The following is a 27,421-nucleotide window of genomic DNA, read 5'->3' on the forward strand; positions in this document are numbered from 1 at the left end:
CTTAAAAAAAAATCATTAAATGGAGCTTAGTTGGGCTTAGGTGAGAAATACAGTTCTATCAGATTAGTGCACAATCTCCAACAAATAACAGTCTAATTTCCTGATCTGTAAAATGAGAGTAAAAATGTCAAACTCATACAGATTAGTATACTGTTCTAATATGGAATCACCAAGCATAATGCTTGATACAGAAACATTCAATAAAGGCAAGCTTATTTTATCTTCTTTCCTCTCCTTTCTTGAGTTAGATCTATATGGAACAAAAAGAATGAGCTTGAGCTGAGTCACGTTTCAGGATACATTATAGGAAAAAGGCCACTAATCTCAAGCAACTTACTTAAATCAGGACACTTCATATGAACAGCCAATTTACAATTTCATGGTGAATGTTCCCAATCAAGAAAAGTAAAAATTACCTCCATTCTGATCTTGCAACCGGGGAATCCTCAACAATTATGCTACTGGTCAAAAAATGCAATTTTTTCTGAAAATAATATTATTCTGTTATCTGTTGATAATGTTATCCTCATGCTTAGTAATTGTTCATTAACTACACACTTATTGAATAGACAATAATAAACATAAAATGGAACTGTTTAGTTCTCTGATACTCACAAGAGAAGTACATTATCTCTTTCCTTGTCTTGTCATTTGCAATAAAATAAGAAGCATATAACTTATTATCAAGATAAATTTATTGCATAATTTATCATAGTCCTTGCCATGTAAATGCCTACTGTTGCTATGACAGATATTTTACAGATTAGAAAACTGGCAAATCTATTTCTAAGAAAATACATTTTAGTAAGAACAGTATAAAAATAAAATCACAAAATATCTCTAGATGTTTAGATAAATAGTGATAAATATGGTGGATAAAGTTTTAATGTATTGTGTTGGCCTGAATCTAGTTCTTAAAGGATAAAAATTGTTTGTGGAGGATTTGAAGAGAGATTCAAGAAGATTAAGTGTGGGTATTGACACTAAAACACTGGAATATTTGCCAAGATTAAAACCACTTGGCACTGTAATAATGCTGCTGCTGCTGCTGCGGCTGTTGCTAAGTTGCTTCAGTCGTGTCCCACTCCATGTGACCCCATAGATGGCAGCCCATCAGTCTCCTCCATCCCTGGGATTTTCTAGGCAAGAATACTGGAGTGGGCTGCCATTTCCTTCCCCACTGTAATAATGAACAGCTTTAAATGTATCTTTTATTAATGGTAAGTTTCTGGAAACTACAAGAATTTTTTCTGGTTTAATGTTTTTTGTATCCAAATTTTACTTCCCCATAGTCTCTTCTCATAAAGAACTATAAGAAAATATTTATTTCTCATCTTGGACAAACATTCAAATAACACTTACATTTTTTTTCTTTAGGATGAGAGTCATTATTATTGTTATTAATCAATAAACATTTATTATCTACAACCTGGAAGACATTAGGCTAGATGCTATGGGGAATATGGAATAAACAGAGCATGACACTTGCCTCCAGGAACTGAAAAGTTAATGTAATCAACACTACTTGATCAATTCATTCAATGCTTATGCAGTGAACACATAGTGTTTGCCAAAAATTGTGTTAGTTAGATATTAAAGAACTGTGGTGAAGAGGTAAAATTATCTTGCCCTCATGGAATCCATAATCTATTGGAGAGACAGACATAAAAAGCAACAAGAGAACACAAATAAATAGCTATTCACCAGTGCTTACTTCAAACTGTAAAAAGTCCCATGGAGGAATGGGTTCTCAGAAACGGCATAGTGGACAAATAATACATAATTACAGACAAGTTTTATAGAGTGCTTATTACGTATCAGGTATTCCAGTGTATGTTTCATATGTACTTATGTTTATCATAACAATGGTACCGAAACAGGTGTTTATCTCCATTTCAGAAGTGAGGAAACCTAAGCAAGGAGAGATGAAATGATTTACTTAGGGCATGTGTGGTGTGTGTATGACTCGTGGGACTTGTGTCTGACCCACTGCGAACCCATGGACTGTAGCCCACCAGGCTCCTCTGTCCATGAGATTTCCCAGGCAACAATACTGGACTGGGTTGTATTTCCTACTCCAAGGGATCTTCCAGACCCAGGGATCCAACCCGTGTCTCCTCCCTTGGCAGGCAGATTCTTTATCACTGAACACCTGGGAAACTCTTAGTCAGGGCACACGGCTGGAAAGCAGCAGAGCCAGTATTTAGGGAGCTCTTGAGCATAGGTGCTAAGCCTCTAGCACATAATATTCCTAAATTAGGCTAAAGTTTGTGATGGAAATTGAATGTATAATAGGGGAGGTAGATACCTACAGCCATTTTTTATGAAAGTTTCCTGGAATAGGTGGTTTGAATTGAGATTTCGGCATGGTTAGGAGATCAGGATATTTTATTTAGGAGGAAGGAATGTTTAGGTAAAGGGAATAACTTTTAATAATTAAATGAAGGAAGGACAAATGGACTTTGGTGTCTGAGGAGTATGCACAATTAAAGATATGTCTACAATAGTGAGCTGGGCTAAGCCATGGTGGGTCCTCAGCGTGAAGCCTGACATGGCATGATCTGAGGCCAAAACTGAGAAGGAAGACCTCCCTGGGGGCTTTTTCAGCACAGCTGATCAAAAGGGAGATAAGGTATAAACCAAGAGAGCCACAGAGAGAATGAAAAGGAAGGAACCGATGTGATAGGTGACGTGTAAGTGCAACTGTTAAGTTAACCGAATTGATAGCTGAATCAGGGTAGTGTGAGGAAGAGGGAGGCTCTGAATGGGTTCAGGGTTACGTCAGACATATTTTTAGCAGAGTGACTTTGGGACAAGGTACATCATCTCTACAAATCTATTTCCTCATCTGAAAAATGGAAAATAGTATATGCATTCGTGACTATCTAATTAGGAGTTGAAAATGACTTTCAAATTTTCACCAAATCAATATTGCAGATAATTATGCCATTTGCCAGGATGAAAGAAAAGGAACATTTGGGTGTGTTGAGATCTAGAGGCCTATAACATATCTATACATTCAGTTTGAGTGTATACATTCAGTTTGAAAACTAAAATTGGAACCTTAATTCAGGAGGAAGGTCCAGGTTAAAGACAATGACTATCAATCATGAGAGAAGACTGTGTAGAAAGAACCACAGCTGATGGGGTAAGAGAAGGAAGTTGGAAAGGATCAGTGGAGATTTAGAAAAAAGACAGGGTCAGGGAATCCAGTGCCAAAGTTTGAGAGCAATCCAATGGATCTGATCTATGGTAGATTACTCACGGCCTTTGACAGAGCAGCTTTAGTACTGGGCTGAATGCAAAGCTTGGGTTGTTAGGAGGAAAGAAATAAGTGAAATGAAAAGTCATTCTTTCAGTTAGTTCTTGGACCTAAAAAAAGGGTTCAAAGAGAAAGCAGGGCTGATGGGAATGTGTGTGTATTCAAACATGTTTGTTTAGGGAAGAGTCAACATAATGGGAGAGATTAAGGATGAAGAGAGAGGTTATGATTGATGGTGAGGTCTCAAGTTGATATGAATAACAATAAATCAAAAGAAAATAAAGTGAATGCAATATCATGTACTGCGGATCTACTATACCTTAAATGTGTTCATATTAATGTCATCCAGTCCTAAACACCCTGTAAGGAATTATCTTTCCTATTTGCAGATAAAGAAACTGAAGCTGAGAGAAAACAAACAGGTTGTCCAAGCATGGAAATGTGGTATTTGATGAAGTTAGCCAGTTCAAATTGAACCTGGCTGAATCCCAAGACCATAGGACTAGAAGAAAGATAAAAATTTGACAAAGAGGACGAAGGAGTTGAGGGAGTTTAATAGGATGTTTAGAACTGCACAGTTAGGGCATCAAAACTGAGTCTGAGGACTTAGGGAAGAATAAAAATCTGTAATGCACCACTGTGGTGCATTTAATGAGATTTTAGAAAGAGATTGCTAAGTAGCTCCAAAAGCATAACTGAGACATGAATTTGTAATGCATGCAGTCAAGTGCAGTTATGTGACTGGTTCCACCTCCTTCAGTTCTAACAGAACACCAGTATTGAACAAAGGCCAGAATTCTAAAATTCACTGCAGGCTGGCCTATTAAAAATAAATGCTGAAGATAGCAGCTATGTTATTTGTCTATGAATACTCTAAATCTAAACTTGAAAAAAATCCTGAATATAGAAAGAATATGAGCAACATATTTTTTAAAACATGGGATCCAGTTAAAGATATTACTGGGTCAGTGATATCAAACAAGTCCTTAAATTTGATACTTGTCTTTTTTTCCCATCAATGAAGAAATACGTGTTGAGCATTTCCCCTGCAGCTGATGTTGGGAGGAGAGAGGAGTCCATTCCCCTCATCAACTTCTAGACTTATAAGGAAGAAAAATTATATAAGTAGAGCAGGATATGCTGCCATTTAGAGGGAATTAGCAGCAGCAGCAGCAGTAGCAGCAGTGTGTTCTAAATTATATGCAATAATCCACTAGAGAACAAAGCTGTATATAAGATATCAAATAAGCAAAGCCAAGATTGAGAGAAATAATGGGCCAAAAGGAATGAATATTCACTGGGCTAAGCATGAAACCTACCTTCCTACACCAGTCAGTCAATCATTGTGCTATATTAGGGATGGATACTTCAGGTACTTCAAAATTACCTCTTTGTACTTTCATTCCAAACCCTTGACCATTTGAAAAGGATCAGAGTCACTGTCTATCAGGCAGACACTAGAGGGCAACAGAATCAATCTTCATCTCTCTCTCTTTCCGGAGCAAGTGCACACACAAACAGACACACTAGCCCACACTAGTCCACTGTCCACAGGTGTAAACAGCAGTGTCAGGCTATGTCAGTGAGAGGAGGATGTCACAAGAATCGCAACACAGAGGTAAGCAAGAGAAACATTCAGTTAGGAGTCTTCTTGAAAAGTCTACTGGAGAAACTACAAGGAAAATGGATTTTCTATTTCTGAAATTTTCATGAACATGATGTATCATTAAGATCTTATTTACATATGCACCAAACTGTGATTGAACACTGTGGTAGAGAAAAAAGATGCTATCTGAATACTGTACAGATGTGAGAGTTGAACCATAAAGAAGGCTGAGCACTGAAGAATTGATGCTTTCAGACTGTGGTGCTGGAGAAGACTCTTGAGAGTTCCTTGGACAGCAAGGAGATCAAACCAGTCAATCCTAAAAGAAATCAACCCTGAATATACATTGGAAGGATTGATGCTGATGTTGAAGTTCGAAAACTTTGGCTACCTGATGTGAAGAGCCAACTCATTAGAAAAGAACCTGGTGCTTGAAAGATTGGGGGCATGAGGAGAAGAGGGTGACAGAGATGAGATGGTTGGGTGGTATCATCGACTCAATGGACATGAGTTTGAGCAAACTCTGGGAGACAGTGAAGGACAAGGAAGCCTGTGGTGCTGCAGTCCATGGGGTTGCAAAGAGTTGGACATGACTTAGCAAATGAACAACAACAAATGTCTGTTGGCTCTCTGATTCCACAGCAAACCCACAGAGGAGGATGTATTTCTCTATTTATACACAAGGTAATCATGTTGTAAAATGTTTAAACTGATGGGGATAAATAGGGTAACCTACTGAGGATAACACAAAGAAGTATCACTTATTTTGCTTAAAACATATTCTAATTTTTGCTGTGCACTTTCTCTGAAATCACAAAGTATCTCACAATCTGTAGCCAAGTTTCAGTTTAGTTTCAAAATTTGTTATTTTTTACTTAAAAGAAAAGTTTTTAGAGGATGGAATTAGTTGTCAGGATTGCTACTTGATATCTGAAATAGATTTTCTCGAATCCTTTGAAGCAAACTGTGGTTCACACTCAATTGTAGATTTAAATACTAATCATTTACCTCTGTCCATCCACTTTTCACATTAATTATCTCAGAAGGCATTGTTAGAAACTGAAAATTGAGTTTATTTAAAAGACTTTATGAGTTATAGAAATCTATGGTTTTTATCTAAAATAGTACAGCAAGCATAAAACAAGTGTAGGTGTTAATAAGATAACTAGCAAAGCATGAAGTGCCAAGTCTCACATAGTTGTTCTTTAGTTGCTAAGTCGTGTCCGACTCTTTTTGTGATCCCCAAGCACTGTCCCCTGCCAGGCTCCTCTGTCCATGGGATTTCCTAGGCAAAAATACTGGAGAGGGTTGCTCTTTCCGTCTCCAGGGGATCTTCCCAACCCAGGGATCAAACCTGCATTTCCTGCATTAGCAGGAGGATTCTTTAAGCTACCTATTAATAATGAAAGGCTCTGCTCATAGATTGTGTATAAATTATTAACCTTTCAGAGTAAAAAGTGACATGAAGAAATGTCAGGAAAGTGATTTGAGGCCCCTTCTCTGCTTCCTCCTTCCTTCTTCTTCATCTAGCTAACACTAAGATATGGATGGCACGTCTTTGTTTATGAATGTTTGCTAAGGAGTCTTTTTTTTTTTTTTCTTGATTTTTAAAAATCATGATTGGCTTTTTCTTCTTCCAATTTTATTCAGTCATGACCAAACTCACTGTGTTGTAATACCCTCTGAGATTCTAAAATGAACAGTGTTTCACTGATGGAGGATTAGGAACAATCAAAGAAATCAGTAAATCAGTTGGGGGTATGTTTGAATTTAAAAATATATATTTCCGCAGTGCAGAAGTATGGTCAATTGGTGGATTCTAAACCTCAAACTGAAAGAACAGCTATTTCTTTAAACAATTCTGAAAAATAGCTCATGGAACATTTGAATGCATATGTGACAACTCTGAGATCTGTCAGAATGTGATTATAACATTAAAGCTGTATAAATATTATGAAAGAAACAATAAAGCATTTTAGCAATGCAAATAGATTGCACATTTTCTCTATTAAGTTTAGATATACTCTTAAAAAGACATGGCTATTATAACTTGTAGTATAAAATTTCATCATGTGTTTATCTGACATACTTTCAACAAGCAGATAAGATTATTGGATTTATTTTAAATAAAACTGGTCATCAGAAGAATATTAGAAGAAAAAATCAATAGGAAACACCCTTTACCATGCATGTCACAAGCTAATTCATACATTCCTATTTCCTTAACCACACATTTACAAAAGAACCTTTGGTATCTTGCAAAATTACTGTACCTAAAACTATTCACAGCCATAAAATGTGCTTATAAAAATGCTGTCCCTTACAACAACTACAGGCACTTCCTTCAGCTATAGTAACAGCAAAACATGCATTTGAAAAATAATTGCTCCATCCTAGCTATAATGGCAATGTCTACTATAGACATACTGGTAAAATGCAAACTACTAACAAAAAGACAGAATACAAAAAAGAGTTTGTCCAATTTAATAGAATAATTATCAAGTATAACCCTGAATAATGCAGCCACAGTGAAAGAGTAAATACTAAGTCACCTAAAGACAATGATATCAATAAAATATCAATGCTATTATTGCAGAAGCAAAGGTATAAATACCCAGAGGATGTAAGAGAGAAAATTCATTTTCCACATCCACTGAATCCTACCCTCAAACTAGCTTTCATACCTACTGTTATTATTATTTAGTGCCATATTATTTATGAAGTATATGTAGTGTGCACGGGGCTGCATCTGTTAAAGTTGAGTCCTCACTGGAGAACCAGGAGTGGATGGATAACCCTTTGAAAGTCAATTTATCTTAGAAAGTAACCCTGGATGTTGAAAACTTTCAAGAGGAATTTTAAGTCCAACAGGGGTTAGAATTTTGAGAATAAAGTTGTGTAGAATTGAGTACCCAGGATGTAATGAACAACAGTAACGTGTGTCAATGTACAAGGTTGAACTGAATTGACTCATTGACTTACCTGGCATGTTGCATTGGTCAATGACTATACACAGTAGATAATGACTAAAATAACTATACTCACCAGATATGTGACAATCACTATATAAAACCTTTCCAGGAGTAAAAGTTATGCTTATTACTCATTTGAAGGACATATAAGATTAAAAAGTAGTTTATTAATTTCTGTATATATTTTTGTATTAATTTCTGTATTCTTTTACAAGCAAAAGATATCTTATTATAAATCTAGATAGTAGGTGATACCAATACTCTCCAATGACAATTTGCTATTCTTAAAAGTGGGAAAAAAGTTAGATTGGTTATCATTTTGTCCTCTCAAATAAGAAATACTGATGATTTTCATTAGTCCAACATTATAGTGACTTAATCTAATAATCAGAATATATGCTAAAATGACCAGAAGCATTTCAATGTTCTCTATCAACTGTTCACTGGCAATAAAACTATTTATCTTTTGAGAAACCAAAGACAAATTTTGACATATTCATCAACACGGTAATTGACTACTATATTTCCTAAGAGCCATCAGAAGTATTATAATTCATTTTCTCAAAATGTACACACCTTTGTTACAAACAGAAAATAATTGCTTTTCTAAATTTGACTATGGAAACACAAAGTGTGTTTTATGTACTAAGGTATTATCCTCTCCTTCAAAATTGTCCCTTGTAAACGAAGAAAGTAGCATAGACATGTATACACCATCAGGTGTAAAACAGATAGCTGGTGGGAAGCTGCTGAATAACACAGGGGGCCCAGCTTGGAGCTCTGTGATGATCCAGAGGGGTAGGCTGGAGTGGGGGGAGGGAGGCTCAAGAGGGAGGTGATATATGTAAAACTGTGGTGATTCGCATTGCTGGACGGCATAAACCAACACAACACTTTGTAAAGCAATTTTCCTTCCATTAAAAAATAAAAATAAAAAAACTGCAAAAAGAATTGTCCTTTGCTGTCATTCTTACAAAGCTAATATTCTTCAAAGGGTGTTCTAAAATTTAGGGCTTCAAGCTCAAGTTATACAAAAAGCAACTGGGACTTAACAGAGAGAGAAAAGGAGTCACATACCAGAAAGAAACAGCATGAGTTAGCTTTTTATTGGATAGACTTTTTAAATGGTTATAAAAATGTATTCCTTTAACCTAATGAATACTTATTTCATGGGCCTAATAATGTCTTACTTAAGACTTTTGAACAAAAGACGAAAAGTAATGGGTCTTCATTTCCTTTGTATCAACTCCTTTCCAATACTGAACAGGTTATTTGGAAGCCAGAAAGGCCAGATAAGTTTCAAAAACGGTTATTTAGGGGTGGGAGTATGGAATCAGAGCTGGTTCATGGCAATATTAAAACAAATGGACTAATCTTGCAAAACACTTAAGACAACCAATGACTCAGAACCAATAGACACTACAAACTAGCCATATATAGTAGCATCACTGTTAAAAGAGCAATGTACATGTACAAACACACACTAATTTTATAAAAACAGTTTTTGAGATAAAATGGAAAAAAAAAAAAACAACTTACTGAAAAGTCTTCAAAGATTTTCTTGAGTTCTTTGTGACCATGCCTCTCAGCAATATGTGCTGGATCTGAACCTTCCAAATTTTTTATCTTAGATGCCCTGGTTGCTCCTGAACATTGAAGCAAATGAACAGCCAAGTTCTTTAACCCAAATTTTGCTGCACAGTGGAGAAGAGTTGGAAGTTCTTTGAAATAAGAATCTGAAATAAGCAAAAGAGAATGATTTTTTTCATCACATTTGGAACCATATAAGAGAAAGTCAAGCACAATCTATTCTTAAAAATAATTCCCCCAAAGCTTTGCTGACTTTTAGAGTGATTTTGCAAACAAGAAACCATCAATGGTTTAGCAGTGTAGACTCTTCCCTTTCTGTTCCTCATCTTAAATCAAGCATACATCAATATTCTCACAAGCATTAGTGCTTCTCCCTTGCTTGTGCGTAAGTTTAATATAGAAAGGCATATCAATCTCAAATGTAAAATAAAACAAAAACATTACCTTGTAAAAACTCCTTTTCAATGCATTTCAGTATTAATCAAATACTTAAATAACAAATAAATTCCTCTATAAGATCTCTTTTTGTGTTTTCTACTTCCATGCCTACTTTGTTTCTGTTTGAAGTTGAAATGAACATGAAATTCTAGGAGGGGTTATGTTAGATTTCTGCCTGAGTTTTTTCTTTCAAAAAGTAACTGCAATAGCAAATACAGGTAGGCACTTTTATAAAAATCTTCAATATGGAATTTTCCATTAGGAATTTACAGGTTTCATGTCAATATTTTGGAGTTTGAATTTCCTAATTACATATTAACTATTAGTTAGAAGACATGTATTAATTATGCATAACTATAAAATGATGAATGCAAACTGCTACCCCAATGATAACACACACACAAACACAAACTGATGAGTGATGGTTTATTATTATTCTATACTTTCACACTTTGCTAGAAAAACTGTGTCATAGAAATTACACATCACCTCACTTTAATAGCTGTGGCATTATTAGAAGCAAGCGATGTGAAGATTTATAGTAACAGAAACAAAACCATCAAAGCAGAAGTCAATTATCTTTCAGAAAAATTCTGAAGCAGTGAAAACAGCCACCTCATAATGTTTTGGAAAATTATGAATCTGGTCTCATTTATCTCTTTGCCTTTTTGTAGACCAAAAAAAAAAAAAGGAAGAGAGAGGGGATCTAAACTTGGTGCTTTCAGTTCACTTGGGTGTGTGGGTGTTTGAGGGCTAAATAAAATATTTAGTTTTTTGGTTTGTATGTTTAACCAGGAAACACAACAAAACAAAACCTTTAGGACATGTTAAAGACTTCTGGTAAGGAAATATTTTATCCTTCAAAATGCATTAGAACTAAATGGCTATAGGTAGATCTATGATTGAATTTCAATGACAAAAGCACTGATCCCTTCTTATATGGTGTGCAGTGAATAAAAAATTATCAAGTATTTTACAAAGATGAGCTTATAATAGCTGAAACTGTTCAAGGTAGGTAGCAATTTTCAAACTAAAAATAATGTATTTTCTTAAAAAGGAGTTAAGATGCAATTTTCTATTTATTTTTATTTAAATAAGCTATAAAATAATTTTCTGCTATAATTAAACCAAAGTTTTTAAAGAAAAATATTTGCATTATGTCAGATTTTTACATGCCCTTGGTCATCTTCTTCTCTTATACCATCATCACTTGCCAGTCAAAGCCTTATGCATTGTTCCTGCACATTGCTATTCTGGTATACTTTTGAATCACAGTTATTGCAGCACAAAATATTATTTTCGTTAAATAAGTGTTTAATCAGTATACAAATGCATTCACCTTTTAACCTGTTTGTAAATTTCTCAAGTTTAAGATGATATAGTGTTAGAAACAACTACGATAAACCTTATTAAGAATCTCTCTTTTTCTACACCAGGAAGAATAAAAAGGACAGTGACCAAGCGTACATGGTTTTTCAAGGCTCATTTCTTGACAGTTTCGATATTCTGAACCATGTTTTCTGGCACATAAAAAGAAGAAGTTCTGCTGATTTAAGATTATGCTGCATATACTAAATGGGACTACAGGCTTGTAGGCTGGTTCCTTTATTTTCCATTCCTTTATTTCATTTTTAGTTGTAGCCGAAAACCCACTAACCTACTAGAAGGCTTTGTGAAGTTATAGACATGAAAAAGCTTTGGAAGTCATCTTTCTGATTTCCTACCCAGTAAGAGAATTGCCTTCCTGCAGTCTCTAAGAGATGATCTTCCACGTACTGCATGCATAGCCCTAATGATTGAGTGTTTTTTACTTTCTAAGGCACCTGTTTCTTGATTAGACAACACTGATCATTAGACATTTTTTACTTCTGTTGAGGTGAAATGTATTTCCTCTAAATTACCTGATCTTCATATCCCTTGGGCTATACAGAATATGATCATTATGAAAGTGCGGGCTTAGATTTAGCTGGCTTTGCCATATGTTCACTGCGTGAAGTTTCAGCAAGCCACTCAGTATCTGAACCTAGCTGTATTTCAGCATCTCAGTATTTCAGCATCCAAGTTTGTAGGGCTATTGACGTAATTAAATGACAACATATTCTAAAAAGTGCCCACAAGAGTCTTAGTTTCCTTTTCTTTCTCTCTTATGCATCAAATGGTTTAAAGCTGCCTTGTCCTAACTAACCTTTGCCCCAGTCTTATGATCACAAATTCTTTTCACTATTCCAACTAGTTATCATTCTAAGAGACTGACTCCACTTTTTAAATGGTGGATCTGTTTGAAACCTGCTCCAATGTGATCATTACAGCCATCCCTTTCATGGTCTTCGATGGGGTTATTTCTGCTGCTTAGTTTCATCATGTAAGAAATGCTCAGCTTGCTAAGGTACATGACCAATAATTAGAAAATTTCTAATTTTCGTTTTTTTTTAAAAATTAATATATGGCAGAGTTGACATTTCAAAGAATTAAAATGTTTTGTAGGAGTAATATTAGTTGTTTTAATACAAATTAGATCATGGCCTCTAGCATTATTTTTCAGGACATTAAGTTAAATATACTTAATGTATGTGTTTATATTAATATATTAGTATACATATTATATTTATATATGAATAAAGGTATTCATGTCAATAAAGGTATAATTATGCTAAGAAATAGTTTGGGTTTTCTGGTATCATGCTTTTTATAAAATCATACTTTTTATATATTACCTTGATTTGATTACTATAAGAATTTGAGACAAGAATGAATAGCTCTGTGTACCATACAAGCACATTCGTAACAGTGTAAGATAAGAAAGTTCTTTATCTTAAACAAACCAACAAACCTTGTTGGGCGAGCCTATCCTCTCTCCTGGGCATTCACTCAGTGTAGAGAACGCGCACATGCACGGTCAGTTGCTAAGTTATGTCCGACTCTTTGTGGCCCCATAGACTGTAGCCCACCAGGCTCCTCTGTCCATGGGGTTCTCCAGGCAAGACTACTGGAGTGGGTTGCCATTTCCTACTCCAGGGGATTTTCCCAACCCAGGGATCGAACCTGTGTCTCTTAAGTCACCTACATTGGTAGGTGGATTCTTTATTACTGAGCCACCTGAGCAGCCGTCAGAGAATGAGTGCTGATCAAAGAATGTATCAGTGACTCAGGAGATTATTGCAATCTATCCCTTGCTCTTCAGTGCTTAATTTTATTCTAGACCACATGATTACTAATGTTTTTGCTTATGGATATTTATGTTTTGATTGCTTTTGAAAAATTATAGAAGTGTAATTTCACTGATCACGAGTTTCAGGAGATTTGACAAGTCTATGCCTCAACCAGTAACGCTGAAGAAGCTGAAGCTGAACGATTCTATGAAGACCTACAAGACCTTTTAGAACTAACACCCCCAAAAGATGTCCTTTTCATTATAGGGGACTGGAATGCAAAAGTAGGAAGTCAAGAAACACCTGGAGTAACAGGCAAATTTGGCCTTGGAATGTGGAATGAAGCAGGGCAAAGACGAATAGAGTTTTGCCAAGAAAACGCACTGGTCATAGCAAACACCCTCTTCCAACAACACAAGGGAAGACTCTACACATGGACATCACCAGATGGTCAACACCGAAATCAGATTGATTATATTTTTTGCAGCCACAGATGGAGAAGCTCTATACAGTCAACAAAAACAAGACCAGGAGCTGACTGTGGCTCAGATCATGAGCTCATTATTGCCAAATTCAGACTCAAATTGAAGAAAGTAGGGAGAACCACTAGACCATTCAGGTATGACCTAAATCAAATCCCTTATGATTATACAGTGGAAGTGAGAAATAGATTTAAGGGCCTAGATCTGACAGATAGAGTGCCTGATGAACTATGGAATGAGGTTTGTGACGCTGTAAATGAGACAGGGATCAAGACCATCTCCATGGAAAAGGAATGCAAAAAAGCAAAATGGCTGTCTGGGGAGGCCTTACAAATAGCTGTGGAAAGAAGAGAATTGAAAAGCAAAGGAGAAAAGGAAAGATATAAGCATCTGAATGCAGAGTTCCAAAGAAGAGCAAGAAGGGATAAGAAAGCCTTCTTCAGTGATCAATGCAAAGAAATAGAGGAAAACCACAGAATGGGAAAGACTAGAGATCTCTTCAAGAAAATTAGAGATACCAAGGGAACATTTCATGCAAAGATGGGCTCAATAAAGGACAGAAATGGTATGGACCTAACAGAAGCAGAAGATATTAAGAAGAGGTGGCAAGAATACATGGAAGAACTGTACCAAAAAAAATCTTCACGACATGGATAATAACGATGGTGTGATCACTCATCTAGAGCCAGACATCCTGGAATGTGAAGTCAAGCGGGCCTTAGAAAACATCACTATGAACAAAGCTAGTGGAGGTGATGGAATTCCTGTTGAGCTATTTCAAATCCTGAAAGATGATGCTGTGAAAGTGCTGCACTCAATACACCAGCAAATTTGGAAAACTCAGCAGTGGTCACAGGACTGGAAAAGGTCAGTTTTCATTCCAATCCCAAAGAAAGGCAATGCCAAAGAATGCTCAAACTACTGCACAATTGCACTCATCTCACACATTAGTAAAGTAGTGCTCAAAATTCTCCAAGCCAGACTTCAGCAATTCGTGAACCGTGAACTTCCTGATGTTCAAGCTGGTTTTAGAAAAGGCAGAGGAACCAGAGATCAAATTACCAACATCTGCTGGATCATGGAAGAAGCAAGAGAGTTCCAGACAAACATCTATTTCTGCTTTATTGACTGTGTCAAAGCCTTTGACTGTGTGGATCACAATAAACTGTGGAAAATTCTGAGAGAGATGGGAATACCAGACCACCTGACCTTCCTCTTGAGGAATTTGTATGCAGGTCAGGAAGCAACAGTTAGAACTGGACATGGAACAACAGACTGGTTCCAAATAGGAAAAGGAGTACGTCAAGGCTGTATATTGTCACCCTGCTTATTGAACATATATGCAGAGTACATCATGAGAAACGCTGGACTGGAGGAAGCACAAGCTGGAATCAAGATTGCTGGGAGAAATATCAATCACCTCAGATATGCAAATGACACCACCCTTATGGCAGAAAGTGAAGAGGAACTCAAAAGCCTCTTGATGAAAGTGAAAGAGGAGAGTGAAAAAGTTGGCTTAAAGCTCAAATTCAGAAAACGAAGATCATGGCATCCGGTCCCATCACTTCATGGGAAATAGATGGGGAAATAGTGGAAACAGTGTCAGACTTTATCTTTTTTTTGGCTCCAAAATCACTGCAGATGGTGATTGCAGCCATGAAATTAAAAGACACTTACTCCTTGGAAGGAAAGTTTTGACCAACCTAGATAGCATATTCAAAAGCAGAGACATTACTTTGCCGACTAAGGTCCGTTTAGTCAGTTCAGTTTAGTTCAGCTCAGTCACTCAGTTGTGTCCGGCTCTTTGCGACCCCATTAATCGCAGCATGCCAGGCCTCCCTGCCCATCACCATCTCCCGGGGTTCACTCATTTTTCTAGCAGTCATGTATGGATGTGAGAGTTGGACTGTGAAGAAGGCTGAGTGCCGAAGAATTGATGCTTTTGAACTGTGGTGTTGGAGAAGACTCTTGAGAGTCCCTTGGACGCAAGGAGATCCAACCAGTCCATTCTGAAGGCAATCAGCCCTGGGATTTCTTTGGAAGGAATGATGCTAAAGCTGAAACTCCAGTACTTTGGCCACCTCATGCGAAGAGTTGACTCATTGCAAAAATCTGATGCTGGGAGAGATTGGGGGCAGGAGGAGAAGGGGATGACCGAGGATGAGATGGCTGGATGGCATCATTGACTCGATGGGCATGAGTCTGAGTGACCTCCAGGAGTTGGTGATGGACAGGGAGGCCTGGCGTGCTGCGATTCATGGGGTCACAAACAGTCGGACATGACTGAGCGACTGAACTGAACTGAACATAACTACCACCCAAAACAAGCTGAAGAAACTTTAATTACCATCGCAAGTTCCCTTCTGTTTCATTCGAGTCAATTCTCCACTTCAGAGGCAACTTCTGTCTAATTTTTATCAAAACAGGTGAGTTTTATTTCATCTGATATTTTACACAAGTGGAATCATACAGTATATCTTCTTGCATTCCATTCTCTTCTTCTCTATTTCTGATGAGAAGTCAGGCATAATTCTTATTGTTTTCCTGTATGGCATGTCTTTCCTCAATACACACATCCCCACCTCAACACCTACCTCAACTACTTCTCAGATTTTCTCTTTATCTTTGATTTTTATCAGTTTAACTCTGGGGTGGGTAGGTATAAAATTTTTGTATATATTCTCCTAGGGGTTACAGGGATTATTGAATCTATGGTTTAATGCCATTCATTAATTTCAGATCATTCCCCAGCCTTTAGTTCTTCAAATATTTGTCTGCTCATTCTCTCTCTTTACTCTGAGAATTCAATTACACATATGCTTGTTATGTAGTATTATCCCATAGACCTCGAGTCAAAACTGAGATGAACTGAGTTTGTTCTTCTTTTAAGGCTTTACTTAGACTCTGGATTTTTTATCTTTTTCAGTTTGAATAATTTATTTTGACTGTCTTCAAGTAAACTGATTCTTTTCTCTTTTTTATAAAATTATGCCCATTGACTCGATGAACGTGAGTCTGAGTGAACTCCGGGAGTTGGTGATGGACAGGGAGGCCTGGCGTGCTGCGATTCATGTGGTTGCAAAGAGTCGGACACAACTGAGCAGCTGAACTGAACTGAACTGAATATCCAAAAAATTTTCTGATATTATATGTTTCTAGAATTTCCTTTTTTAAATGATAATTTCCATTGCTTTGATGAAATTTCCAACTCTTCATGCATTTGTACCATTTTACAATAGATTCTGTAACATACATATAATTATGTTAATGTTCCTATTTGATCATTTCAACATCTGAAGCATTTCTATGTTTGCCTCTAATGACTCTCTTCTCTTGACCACAGGTCACCTCTAATTCCTTCTTTGTATTTCTCGTAATTTTATATATGGTGCTGAACAATGTACCAAAGGATCAAAGTAAATAATATCTACCCCAGGAAAAGGCACATCTTTTCTTCAGTCAGACAACTAGACTTGAAAGCTGACTCAAACTAATCTGTAGATGAGCTGAACTTGGTCATTTTTTTGTGACTTCACTTAGATTTAGTTAACCACTGGCTTCAAATACTTTGAGGGCTGAACCATAACTTTCTTGCACAGCTTAGTATCTAAGCTTTGGTGAGACTCAAGAAGTCTCTGTTGCTCTACAGACTGGCTGTCAGCCTTTGAGTAACTGGATGGTTCTTTTTCCTCTCAAGTTCTGCTTCCAGAAGTTTTCACATCAGAATATCTCACTCAGATTTTGTGCAGCCTCTGTATGCACCCAGTTAAGGTAGATTCTTTACTATCTCAAATAGGGGATATTATTCCACTTTTACAACTCTCCATATTTAGAATCTGTTTGCTGCTGCTTTCCATACAATAAAAGCTTTGATGGAATTTGTTTCAGCAACTCTGTCCCACTCCTGCTCTTCAGCAGCCACTAGTGGTCCAAGAACTGAGAACTTCCAGATGTACAAGAAGGACTTAGAAAAGGCAGAGAAACCAGAGATCAAACTGCCAACATTCATTGGATCACAGAGAAAACAAGGGAATTCCAGAAAAACACTGACTTCTGCTTCATTGACTACGCTAAAGCCTTTGATTGTGTGGATCACAACAAACTGTAGAAAATTCTTAGAGATGAGAATACCAGACCACCTTACCTGTCTCCTGAGAAACCTGTATACAAGTCAAAAAGCAACAGTGAGAATAAGACATGGAAAAGCTGACTGGTTCCAAACTGGAAAAGAAGTATGTCAATGCTGTATATTGTCACCCCATTTATTTGGCATATATGTACAGTACATCATGTGAAATGCCAGACTGGATGAACCACAAGCTAAAATCAAGATTGCCAGGAGAAATATCAACAACCTCAGATATCCAGATGATAACACTGTAATGACAGAAAGTAAAGAGGAACTGAGGAGTCTCTTGATGAGGGTGAAAGAGGAGAGTGAAAAAGCTGGCTTAAAATGCAACATTCAGAAAACTAAGGTCATAGCATCCAGTCCCATCACTTCATGGCAAATAGAAGGGGAAAAAGTAGAAGCAGTGACAGACTTTATTTTCTTGGATTCCAAAATCAGCACGGATGGCAACTGCAGCCATGAAATTAAAAGGCACTTGCCCCTTGGAAGGAAAGTTATGACAAACCTAGACAGCGTATTAAAAAACAGGGACATCACTGTGCTGACAGAGGCCCATATAGTCAAAGTTATGGTTTTTCTAGTAGTCATGCAGAGATGTGAGAGTTGGACCATAAAGAAGGCTGAGCACCAAAGAATTGATGCTTTTGAACTGCAGTGCTAGAGAATACTCTTAAAAGTCCTTTAGACTGCAAGGAGATCAAACCAATCAATCAATCCTAAAGGAAATCAACCCTGAATACTCATTGGAAGGACTGATGCCAAAGCTCAAGCTCCGATACTCTGGCCACCAAACGCAAAGAGACAATTCACTGGAAAAGATCCAATTGGAAAGATCCATTGGAAAAGATGCTTGGAAAAAGTGAAAGCAAAAGGAGAAGGGAGTGGTAAAGGATGAGATGGTTAGACAGCTTCTCTGACTTAATGGACATGAATTTGAGTGAATTCTGGGAAATAGGGAAGGACAGAGGAGCCTGGCGTGCTGCAGTCCATGGGCTCTCAAAGAGTCAGACACAACTGAGAGACTGAACAAGTGGTCCTCAGGTATTTTAAGGGTCTTTCTTGACCTACTGCCCACCTCCAGTATTGATATACTAGCTTTGTGCACTTAAGACAATCTACAAAAGAGTTAGTGGGTGATGCAGACCCACCCTGTAATGGGGGCTCTTCGGGATTTTCATTCATCACACTAGCTTAAGTACAGCCATTAAATATTTGCTAAATATTCAGCTGGTTTTTTTTTACTCCTCATCTATAGTGAGTTATTGTCTTTTTGCTCCGTAAGGGATGAAGGAAGTTATGAGTTGCTTCTCTATCGTGAAGGACTTGTTCTTTCCTGGAGCTTAGTTTGTTCAGATTTCTTTTGTCATTCATTTTCTGCTGCATTTAAAAAGGCTACTATGATTTTGAAGATCATCTCGCTTGTTCTTCCTATCACAGTAAGAATAGTAGACTCTTATGTTGTTGTACATCTTAATCAGAAGCCAAAGTCCTAGGAGACCTAAAGACCTTAAGCTTACCATTTCTTAAATTCACAGCATTTGTTTTGTAAATATTTTGTTAATCTCACCTATTAGATTAAAATAATAGATTCTGTAAGAAGATACTAAAAAAAAACTTTTAGAGTGTACTTAATCTGTAATATACACCTATTTCATTTCATGGCAATTTTCATTTAATCAAGATTCTTTATTTGTTCTATTGTTGTTCATTTGCTAAGTCATGTCCAACTCTGTGACCCCACGGACAGCAGCAGACCAGGCTTCTCTGTTCTTCACTATCTTCCAGAGTTCACTCAAATTCATGTCAATTTAGGTGATGCTGTGTAACCATTTTATCCTCTGCCACTCCTCTCTCCTTTTTGCCTTCAATCTTTCCCAACATTAGGGTCTTTTCCAATGAGTCGGCTCTTCACATCAGGAGGCCAGAGTATTGGAGCTTGAGCTTCAGCATTAGTCCTTCCAATGAATAATCAGGGTTGATTTCCTTTAGGATTGACTGGTTTAATCTCCTTGCAGTCTAAGGGACTCTCAAGAGTCATCTCCAGCATCACAGCTCAAAAGCATCAATTCTTCAGTGCTCAGTCTTCTTTATACTCCATCTCAAATACATATGGGCTTCCCTGGGAGCTCAGCTGGTAAAGAACCCACCTGCAATGCAAGAGACCCCGATTCAATTCCTGGGTCGGAAAGATCTGCTGCAGAATGACAGGCTACCTACTCCAGTATTCTTGGGCTTCTCTGGTGGCTCAGCTGGTAAAGAATCCACCGGCAGTGGGGAAGACCTGGGTTCGATCCCTGGGTTGGAAAGATCCCCTGGAGAACGGAATGGTTACCCACTCCCGTATTCTGGCCTGGAGAATTCCGACTGTCCAACTATACAGTCCATGGCATTGCAAAGAATCAGACACAACTGAGCAACTTTCACTTCACATCCATACATGACTACCAGAAAAACCATAGCTTTGACTAAATGGACCTTTTTTGGCAAAGTGATGACTTTGTTTTTTAATAAGCAATCTAGGTTTGTCATAGCTTTCCTTCCACGGATCAAGAGTCTTTTAATTTCATGGCCGCAGGCACTGTCAGTAGTGATTTTTGAGCCCAAGAAGATAAAATCTGTCACTGCTTCCACTTTTTCTCCTTCAAGGTATAAGTTAAAAAAAAGCCATAACTCATACTAGGGTGTGGCCAAATTGCTTTTAAGTTTTTTTCCTGACAAATGTTCAGTTTTCAGTTGTTTCAATCAATGTCTTTCAAATGGTAATTTCAGAGGAACAGAATTAAATGTCTGGTAGAGGAATTTTCCAACAAAAATTCAATTTCATTCGCTTTGGAAATAAAGAGATGACCTGGAACCTAGTAAAGAAATCAAGTCACATATTTATTTAGGCTGAGCCATTTCTAACAGTTCAAGATAATCCCTATAAAAGATGGCCAATAATTACACTGAAGTTCTCAAACCAAAGCTTTCAAAAGATTAACCTAGCTTCCAAGAATAATAAAATGGGAATATGCCCAGGGTTCGCTTTAGAATTTTTTAAAGTAAGATGCATACGCAAACTGGAAGTGCATGCATGTCACCCTCTGTTCTCTTAAATCAGTGTCTGGAATAGTAAATCTTTATTCCCTCAATGCATGAGGGACAAAACAATGAAGCACACACCAGAGAAGATAAAAAGTCAGGGGATCTGCCTTCTAATTTCAGCTCAGCCACTAACCCTGCGGGACTTATGAAAGTTCTTTCATTTCCCTGGACCTCTGTTTCTTCATTTATAAAATTATAAGTTTGGGGCCAGAATTGTAGGACTTAGGATACTCTTCTGGGCTAGAGGCCATGCCACAGATGGGTTTAGGGTAATTTTCCCTGGACGCTAATCAGATACCAACTAAGGTGGTAAGGATGATATTTGCAAAGTTGAACAAAGGTGATGACTTCCATTCCTATTCCTCTCATCATAGGGTTTGGAGTCAGATGAAATGTTACTGTTTCTATGGATCTATAAGACAGAGCATGACTGGGTTTATGCATCTGATTGCTCTGGAGGAGCACATATGCAACATATAAGGCGTCACTCTTCCTATCCTGTTGAAAGAGTAGACGTAACCTATTTAGAATTGCAGGCAAAAGATAATACTACTGAGATTATTATATTTCTAGAATCTTGATACCATAAATTAAGCGAACAAAGGAAATAGTGGAATATTAAAGTTCTTTGGTGCAGTTTGTTATCTCTCTAGAAACTTTATTTATATGCATGTGCAACTGTATTTTGTTCCTATGTTCATTTAAAAAATACCTTTTGAAAATTACCAATATATTTGCTTCTGAGTCTGAACAGCAAAGGGACCAAGAACCTAGAAAGCAGCCAAGGAGGAGTCTAGAAAGATCCAGGAAACTTGGAACACGAAGACTATGGAAACAAGATAGGCTGCTGCTGCTGATGCTAAGTCGCTTCAGTTGTGTCCGACTCTGTGCGACCCCATAGACGGCAGCCCACCAGGCTCTGCCGCCCCTGGGATTCTCCAGGCAAGAACGCTGGAGTGGGTTGCCATTTCCTTCTCCCAAGATAGGCTGGGTTGGGAACAAATGTCTAGTTACTCTACCTTCAGGTCGTGCCTTTCAGATGGAAAGTTGCCCACTGTCCTTTGTATGGGTTTCGCACAGAAAGCCAAAGAATGTGTGCTACCAAGTAGTAAATCAACATATCTGACAAATGTGTGAGATTTTGTTAGGAGTATTTGGTATATTTTGAGGACTTCTTATAGTCTTGAGAACCTGATTTATTCTTTAAATAATTTTGATAATAAAAGTGAATTAAGGCAGGAAAGTAATCTTGGAAATTTGTCTGGGCAATAAAGGGGCTGGTTAGAGCTTTGGGAATATCGTCATATGTAGTGGATGGGCAGAATATAAATTAAATATGAGAATGGTTAGGGAAGCATCTACATGTAGGATGGCTGGAAAGAAAGGTAAAATATTTTAGAGGAACCTGCTCGGAAGCTTTTTCAGAAAGAAGGAGGAATAACTGATGGCCTGAATGAATTAGAGAGGTGGCAGCAAAAATGCACAAGGACTGAGATATCAGACATTCAAAAGAAAAGGCTGTTCAGGCTCCAAAGGAAAGAGCTGGATTTAAGATAACATTCAGGTTTACGGCTACAAACTTATGAGGTAGAAGAGAAGGGGTATTCATTAAAGAAGGTAACATTTCATTGCCATGGAAAAGTCCAAGCGGGAGTATTGATGGGGTAGCTGCTGGCAATACAATTATATGGCATTAAAGTATATTAGATAAATGTGTCTTTGAATGGAGCATATTGGTTATAAACTTAGCTCCTGTATCACTAAACATTAATAATCACCACAGAACAGTTTTTTTGTTTTTTGTGGAAGAGGAAGTATTCTGAAATAGGGTCCCAGAGTTTCTTTTGCCATTTAAGGTAACAGATTCACAGATCTAGGGACCAGGATGTGAATATCTTTGTTATTGCTGTTGCTGTTTAGTTGCTAAGTCATGTCCAACTCTTTGGTGACCCCATGAACTGTAGCCCCCCAGGCTCCTCTGTTCATGGAATTTCCCAGGGAAGAACAGAGTGGGTTGCTATTTCCTGCTCCAGTGAATACCATTAGGAGGCAACTATTTCACTTACTACACTAAACAAATGGTGTTAAACCAAAAGCCACTCTCATGAAACAAGAAAGTGGTAATAACTCCATAATTCAGCATGTCTTAACACTCTCAGCAATATCTATTTTTCCTTGACAAAGAGTTAATATTATGCATATGACCCAAATGACAGCTATTACCACACTACCAACACATCCTTATTGTCTAAACCAGGATAGGATATTCTGAGAAATTTTTCTATCAACTGGATACAGCTGCTTTGCAAATCTATTGACCAAGATTTTTCAAACAGATTGTTGGGGGATCCCTAAATGTGTGTGGGTAAACTACAGTCTTTTAGAGATGCTGACCTCTGAAAAGTAGAAGGATGGTGAGTGTGATGGTTAATTTTATGAGTCAACTGTCTTGGTTATTGTGGGTAGTTGTTTGTTCAAACATCAGTCTTGAGGTTACTGTGAAAGTATTTTTTAGGTGTGATTAATATTTACATAAGGGACTTTAAGGCAGATTACCCTCCATATTGTGGGCAAATCTCATTCAATCAGTTGAAGGCCCTAGGAGAAAAGACTGAGGTTTACCAAGGAGGAAGGAATTCAGTTTACAGACTGCCTTCAGACTCAAGGCTGTAACATCAACTTCTGCTGGAAGTTTCAGCTTGTTGGCCGGCCCTGCCGATTTCAGAATTGCTAGCCTCACAATCACATGAGTCAGTTCCCTAAAGTAAACCTTTTACTGTCTCTCTCTTAGTACACACCCTTGATCCCGTTTCGCTGGAGAATCCTAACTCAGTGAAGGAAATGACTGCAGTGATTCTGGTAAACTATAACAAGACATAAAAAAAAAACAAGTTCTAAATGCAGTGAATATTCACACCTGCAGTAACACTAAAAAGATATTCTGTAATTATTTGGTAAAGGCAAAACCCAGAGAGCAAAGGAGTCCCTTCATGCATATTGTTTCCAGATAGGTTAGTAGTTGGGCTGTCTGGGGGATTTATGGACCTGTCAAGCATTTCAGAGGATAGAAACTCCAGGTTTGAAAATTATCATTGTACAACAGCTGCAAAAGTAACAGGGAGTTCCTTAAGGATTAATTTATTCAATCTGTAATTTAAAAAAGGAAAAAAACCCTTTCTGCTGTGTGTGTGTGTATGTGTGTGTTTGTGTGTGTAATCAAGGCTAACCCACGTGTGCATTTTTCTTAACAAAATGAGTGAATATTACAGACTATTTCTTGTTACCAGTTACTAACGGATTGCATTTATGTTTTTCTTTAACCCTGTGATAAACTTACATATTTAAACGTATTACGTTTGACCTTAAAAAACCTACATTTTTTGTGTGTCAGCTCAGAGAAGATGAACAGATGTGTCTCAATCATTTGAACACAGATAGTTCAGGAGAAGAGAATGGCAATCCACTCCAGTACTCCCGCCTTGTAAATCCCCTTGACAGAGGAGCCTGGAGGGCTACAGTCCACGGGGTCGCAAAGGGTCGGACACGACTGAGCATGAGCCACGGTATAGTTCAGTGCAGCACATTCAGAAGGCTCATGTGCCAATTTTTCATTCTGGTAATGGCAGATGCCATAGATAAGAGATAGAAGATGAAAGAAAACAAAGGAAAAGAAAAGAAAGTGATATTCTAAATAGCTGCCTTGTTTGCGGGCTAAGTTGCTTTAGTTGTCTCCAACTCTGTGTGACCCTATGGACTACAGTTTGCCAAGCTCCTCTGTCCATGGGATTCTCCAGGTAAGAATACGGGAGTAGGTTGCCATGCCCTCCTCCAGGGGATCTCCCAAACCCAGGCATCGAACCCACATCTCTTATGTCTCCCTGCATTCGCAGGTGGTTTCTTTACCACTAGCACCACCTGGAAAGCCAGATAAGCTGCCTTATATTTCTATAAACAAGAGCTTATTTTTGAAGCTCAAATAATACTAGTCTGATACCTAATGCTTGCTGCTGCTGCTAAGTCGCTTCAGTCGTGTCTGACTCTGCACGACCTCATAGACGGAAGCCCACCAAGCTCCCCCGTCCCTGGGATTCTCCAGGCAAGAACACTGGAGTGGGTTGCCATTTCCTTCTCCAATGCATGAAAGTGAAAAGTAAAAGTGAAGTCACTCAGTCGTGTCCAATTCTTCACGACTCCATGAACTATAGCCTACCAGGCTCCTCCGTCCATGGGATTTTCCAGGCAAGAGTATCTAATGCTTACCAGGGTTTTATTGATTTTAATCTATGGTTAGCTTCATTGCCATCAACAAATTAACAGTAAATATTTACTGAGTACTAGAGACTCTCTCAGGCACTAGGAATAAATTCATGAACAAAATAGACAGGGCTCCCTCCTAAAGGACAGCATTCGTCCTCAGAGGTAAAAGTGGTGATTTAAAGAAAAAATGTGCTATGAAGCAAAAATCACTATGTTTTGGGGATTGCAAAAAATACCATAAAGAGTAGCTGAGATAATTTCAAACTTGCCTTTATAAATTATTCATTAAAGCCATAAATTTAAATAATTCTGCACAAATAATTCATAACCTTTCCTCTTCAGCAAGGTCATCTGCTGAGAAGCTAACTCCAACTGTCCCTCTTTCGCTGGGGCTCCTGTGCCTCAGAGAGCCAGAGCTCGTCACAGTGGATAGGGAGGCAGTGGCTGAGGAGTGGTTAATAACCTCTGCTGGCTGACTGGATTCACCTCAGCTCTACCACCATTTGAGCAAATGATAGACACTCTCAATGACTCATCAGTAAATCACGTTTGAAAATAGTACCTACCATGGGTTTGTTGAGAGGAATTAAATGATATAAAGTAAGAGAGGTTCTTAGAATTATTCTTAACACAGAGTACATAATATGCAAGCATTAGCTCTTATTAGTAGAGAAAAACACACTATATTAGTGATACTGATTTTTGTGATTTTATTTTCTCTTCTTCTTGGGTCCACTCTGAGTGTATGGGTTTTATTTATTTATCTGACATTCCTCTATCTTCCCTCAGCATCTAGAAGAGTGCCTAGTATAAAGCAGACTGTGTTAAACTTCTAAGAATTCATGAGGGCTTATTTTTGTTTTTAGTAATGATACACAAAAATAGTCATGTATGGATGTGAAAGCTGGACCATAAAGAAGGCTGAGTGCCTAACAATTGATGCTTTTGAACTGTGGTGCTGGAGAAGACTCTTGAGAGTCCCTTGGACAGCAAGGAGATCAAATCAATCAATCCTAAAGGAAATAAATCAACCTTGAACACTCATTGGAAGGACTGAGGCTGAAGCTGAAGCACCAATACTTGGACCACGTTATGCAAACTGTTGGTTCATTGGAAAATACCCTGAGGCTGGGAAAGACTGAGGGAAGGAGGAGAAGTGAATGACAGAGGATGAGATAGTTGGATGGTATCATCAACTCAATAGACATGAGTCTGAGCAAACTCTAGGAGATAGTGAACAACAGGGAAGCCTGGTATCCTGCAGTCCACAGCGTTGCAAAGAGTTGGACATGACTGAGTGAGCAACAACAACAAAACCATCAGCTCATGAAATTTACTTGAGAATGTGCAAAAGATATCCTTGGGAGGATATATGAAAAAACTTATACTTGGAGGCTGTGTTATCAAAAAAGTGAGCTGGAAGAATCTATAATATTACAGGCAATTTACATGCCAAAACTTCAGTTTACTCAATCACTACAAGTTTTGATAATGTGTTATGTATAAATCTGTTCCTAATTTCCTTTTTTTATTTTAGCAGTGATGCATTTGTAACTACTTTGAAGTGTTTACATGACTACAATTATTTTCTTATCACCTTTACTTCTCATGTCAGAATGAGGAATAATCTCCCAAATTTCTTTTATTTTGCATTGATTTCTTCATTGCCCCTATATTCTATTCAGGTGATTTAAAATGAAAAGTAAAGAGGTAGAAATTAAAAGATGCTTATTCCTTGGAAGGAAAGTTGTGACCAACCTAGACAGCATATTAAAAAGCAGAGACATTACTTTGTCAACAAAGGTCTGTCTAGTCAAGGCTATGGTTTTTCCAGTGTTCATGTATGGATGTGAGAGTTGGACTGTAAAGAAAGCTGATCGCCAAAGAATTGATGCTTTTGAACGGTGGTGTTGGAGAAGACTCTTGAGTGTCCCTTGGACTGCAAGGAGATCCAACCAGTCCATCCTAAAGGAGATCAGTCCTGGGTGTTCATTGGATGGACTGATGTTGAAGCTGTAACTCCAATACTTTGGCCACCTGATGTGAAGAGATGACTCGTTTGAGAAGACCCTGATGCTGGGAAAGATTGAGGGCAGGAAGAGAAGGGGATGACAGAGGATAAGATGGTTGGATGGCATCACCAACTCAATGGACATGGGTCTGGGTAGACTCCAGCAGCTGGTGATGGATAGGGAGACCTGGCATGCTGCGGTTCGTGGGGTTGCAGAGTCGGACACAACTGAGCAACTGAACTGAACTGAAAGAGGTACACAGAACTTCAGGCATTGTGAAATTCATGTTTGGGGAAAACATTTAAAAATATTTTTTGCAAAATACCTTTGATATTGCATCTTTCTGTTCCTAATTTTCTTTTCAGGGAGTAAGATTAGTAATTTCTAATTTGTGAAAACATTTCTTTCTATGTAGAACTATGCTACATATATTTCTA

General features: G+C 37.8%; 1 protein-coding gene across 2 annotated transcripts in view; it reads right to left on the bottom strand.

Moving 5' to 3' along the window:
• Nucleotides 1–27,421, bottom strand: part of BANK1 (B-cell scaffold protein with ankyrin repeats 1) — a 331,256-nt gene that overhangs the window by 167,774 nt on the left and 136,061 nt on the right. For both annotated transcript variants that reach the window (XM_018049269.1, XM_018049268.1), the window contains exon 7: nucleotides 9,380–9,576. In XM_018049269.1, coding sequence (XP_017904758.1) covers nucleotides 9,380–9,576 — 197 coding nt within the window. The remainder of the gene's footprint in view (nucleotides 1–9,379; nucleotides 9,577–27,421) is intronic.

The sequence above is a fragment of the Capra hircus genome, chromosome 6, assembly GCF_001704415.2.
Source record: "Capra hircus breed San Clemente chromosome 6, ASM170441v1, whole genome shotgun sequence".
In the NCBI taxonomy this organism is placed as follows: domain Eukaryota; kingdom Metazoa; phylum Chordata; class Mammalia; order Artiodactyla; family Bovidae; genus Capra; species Capra hircus.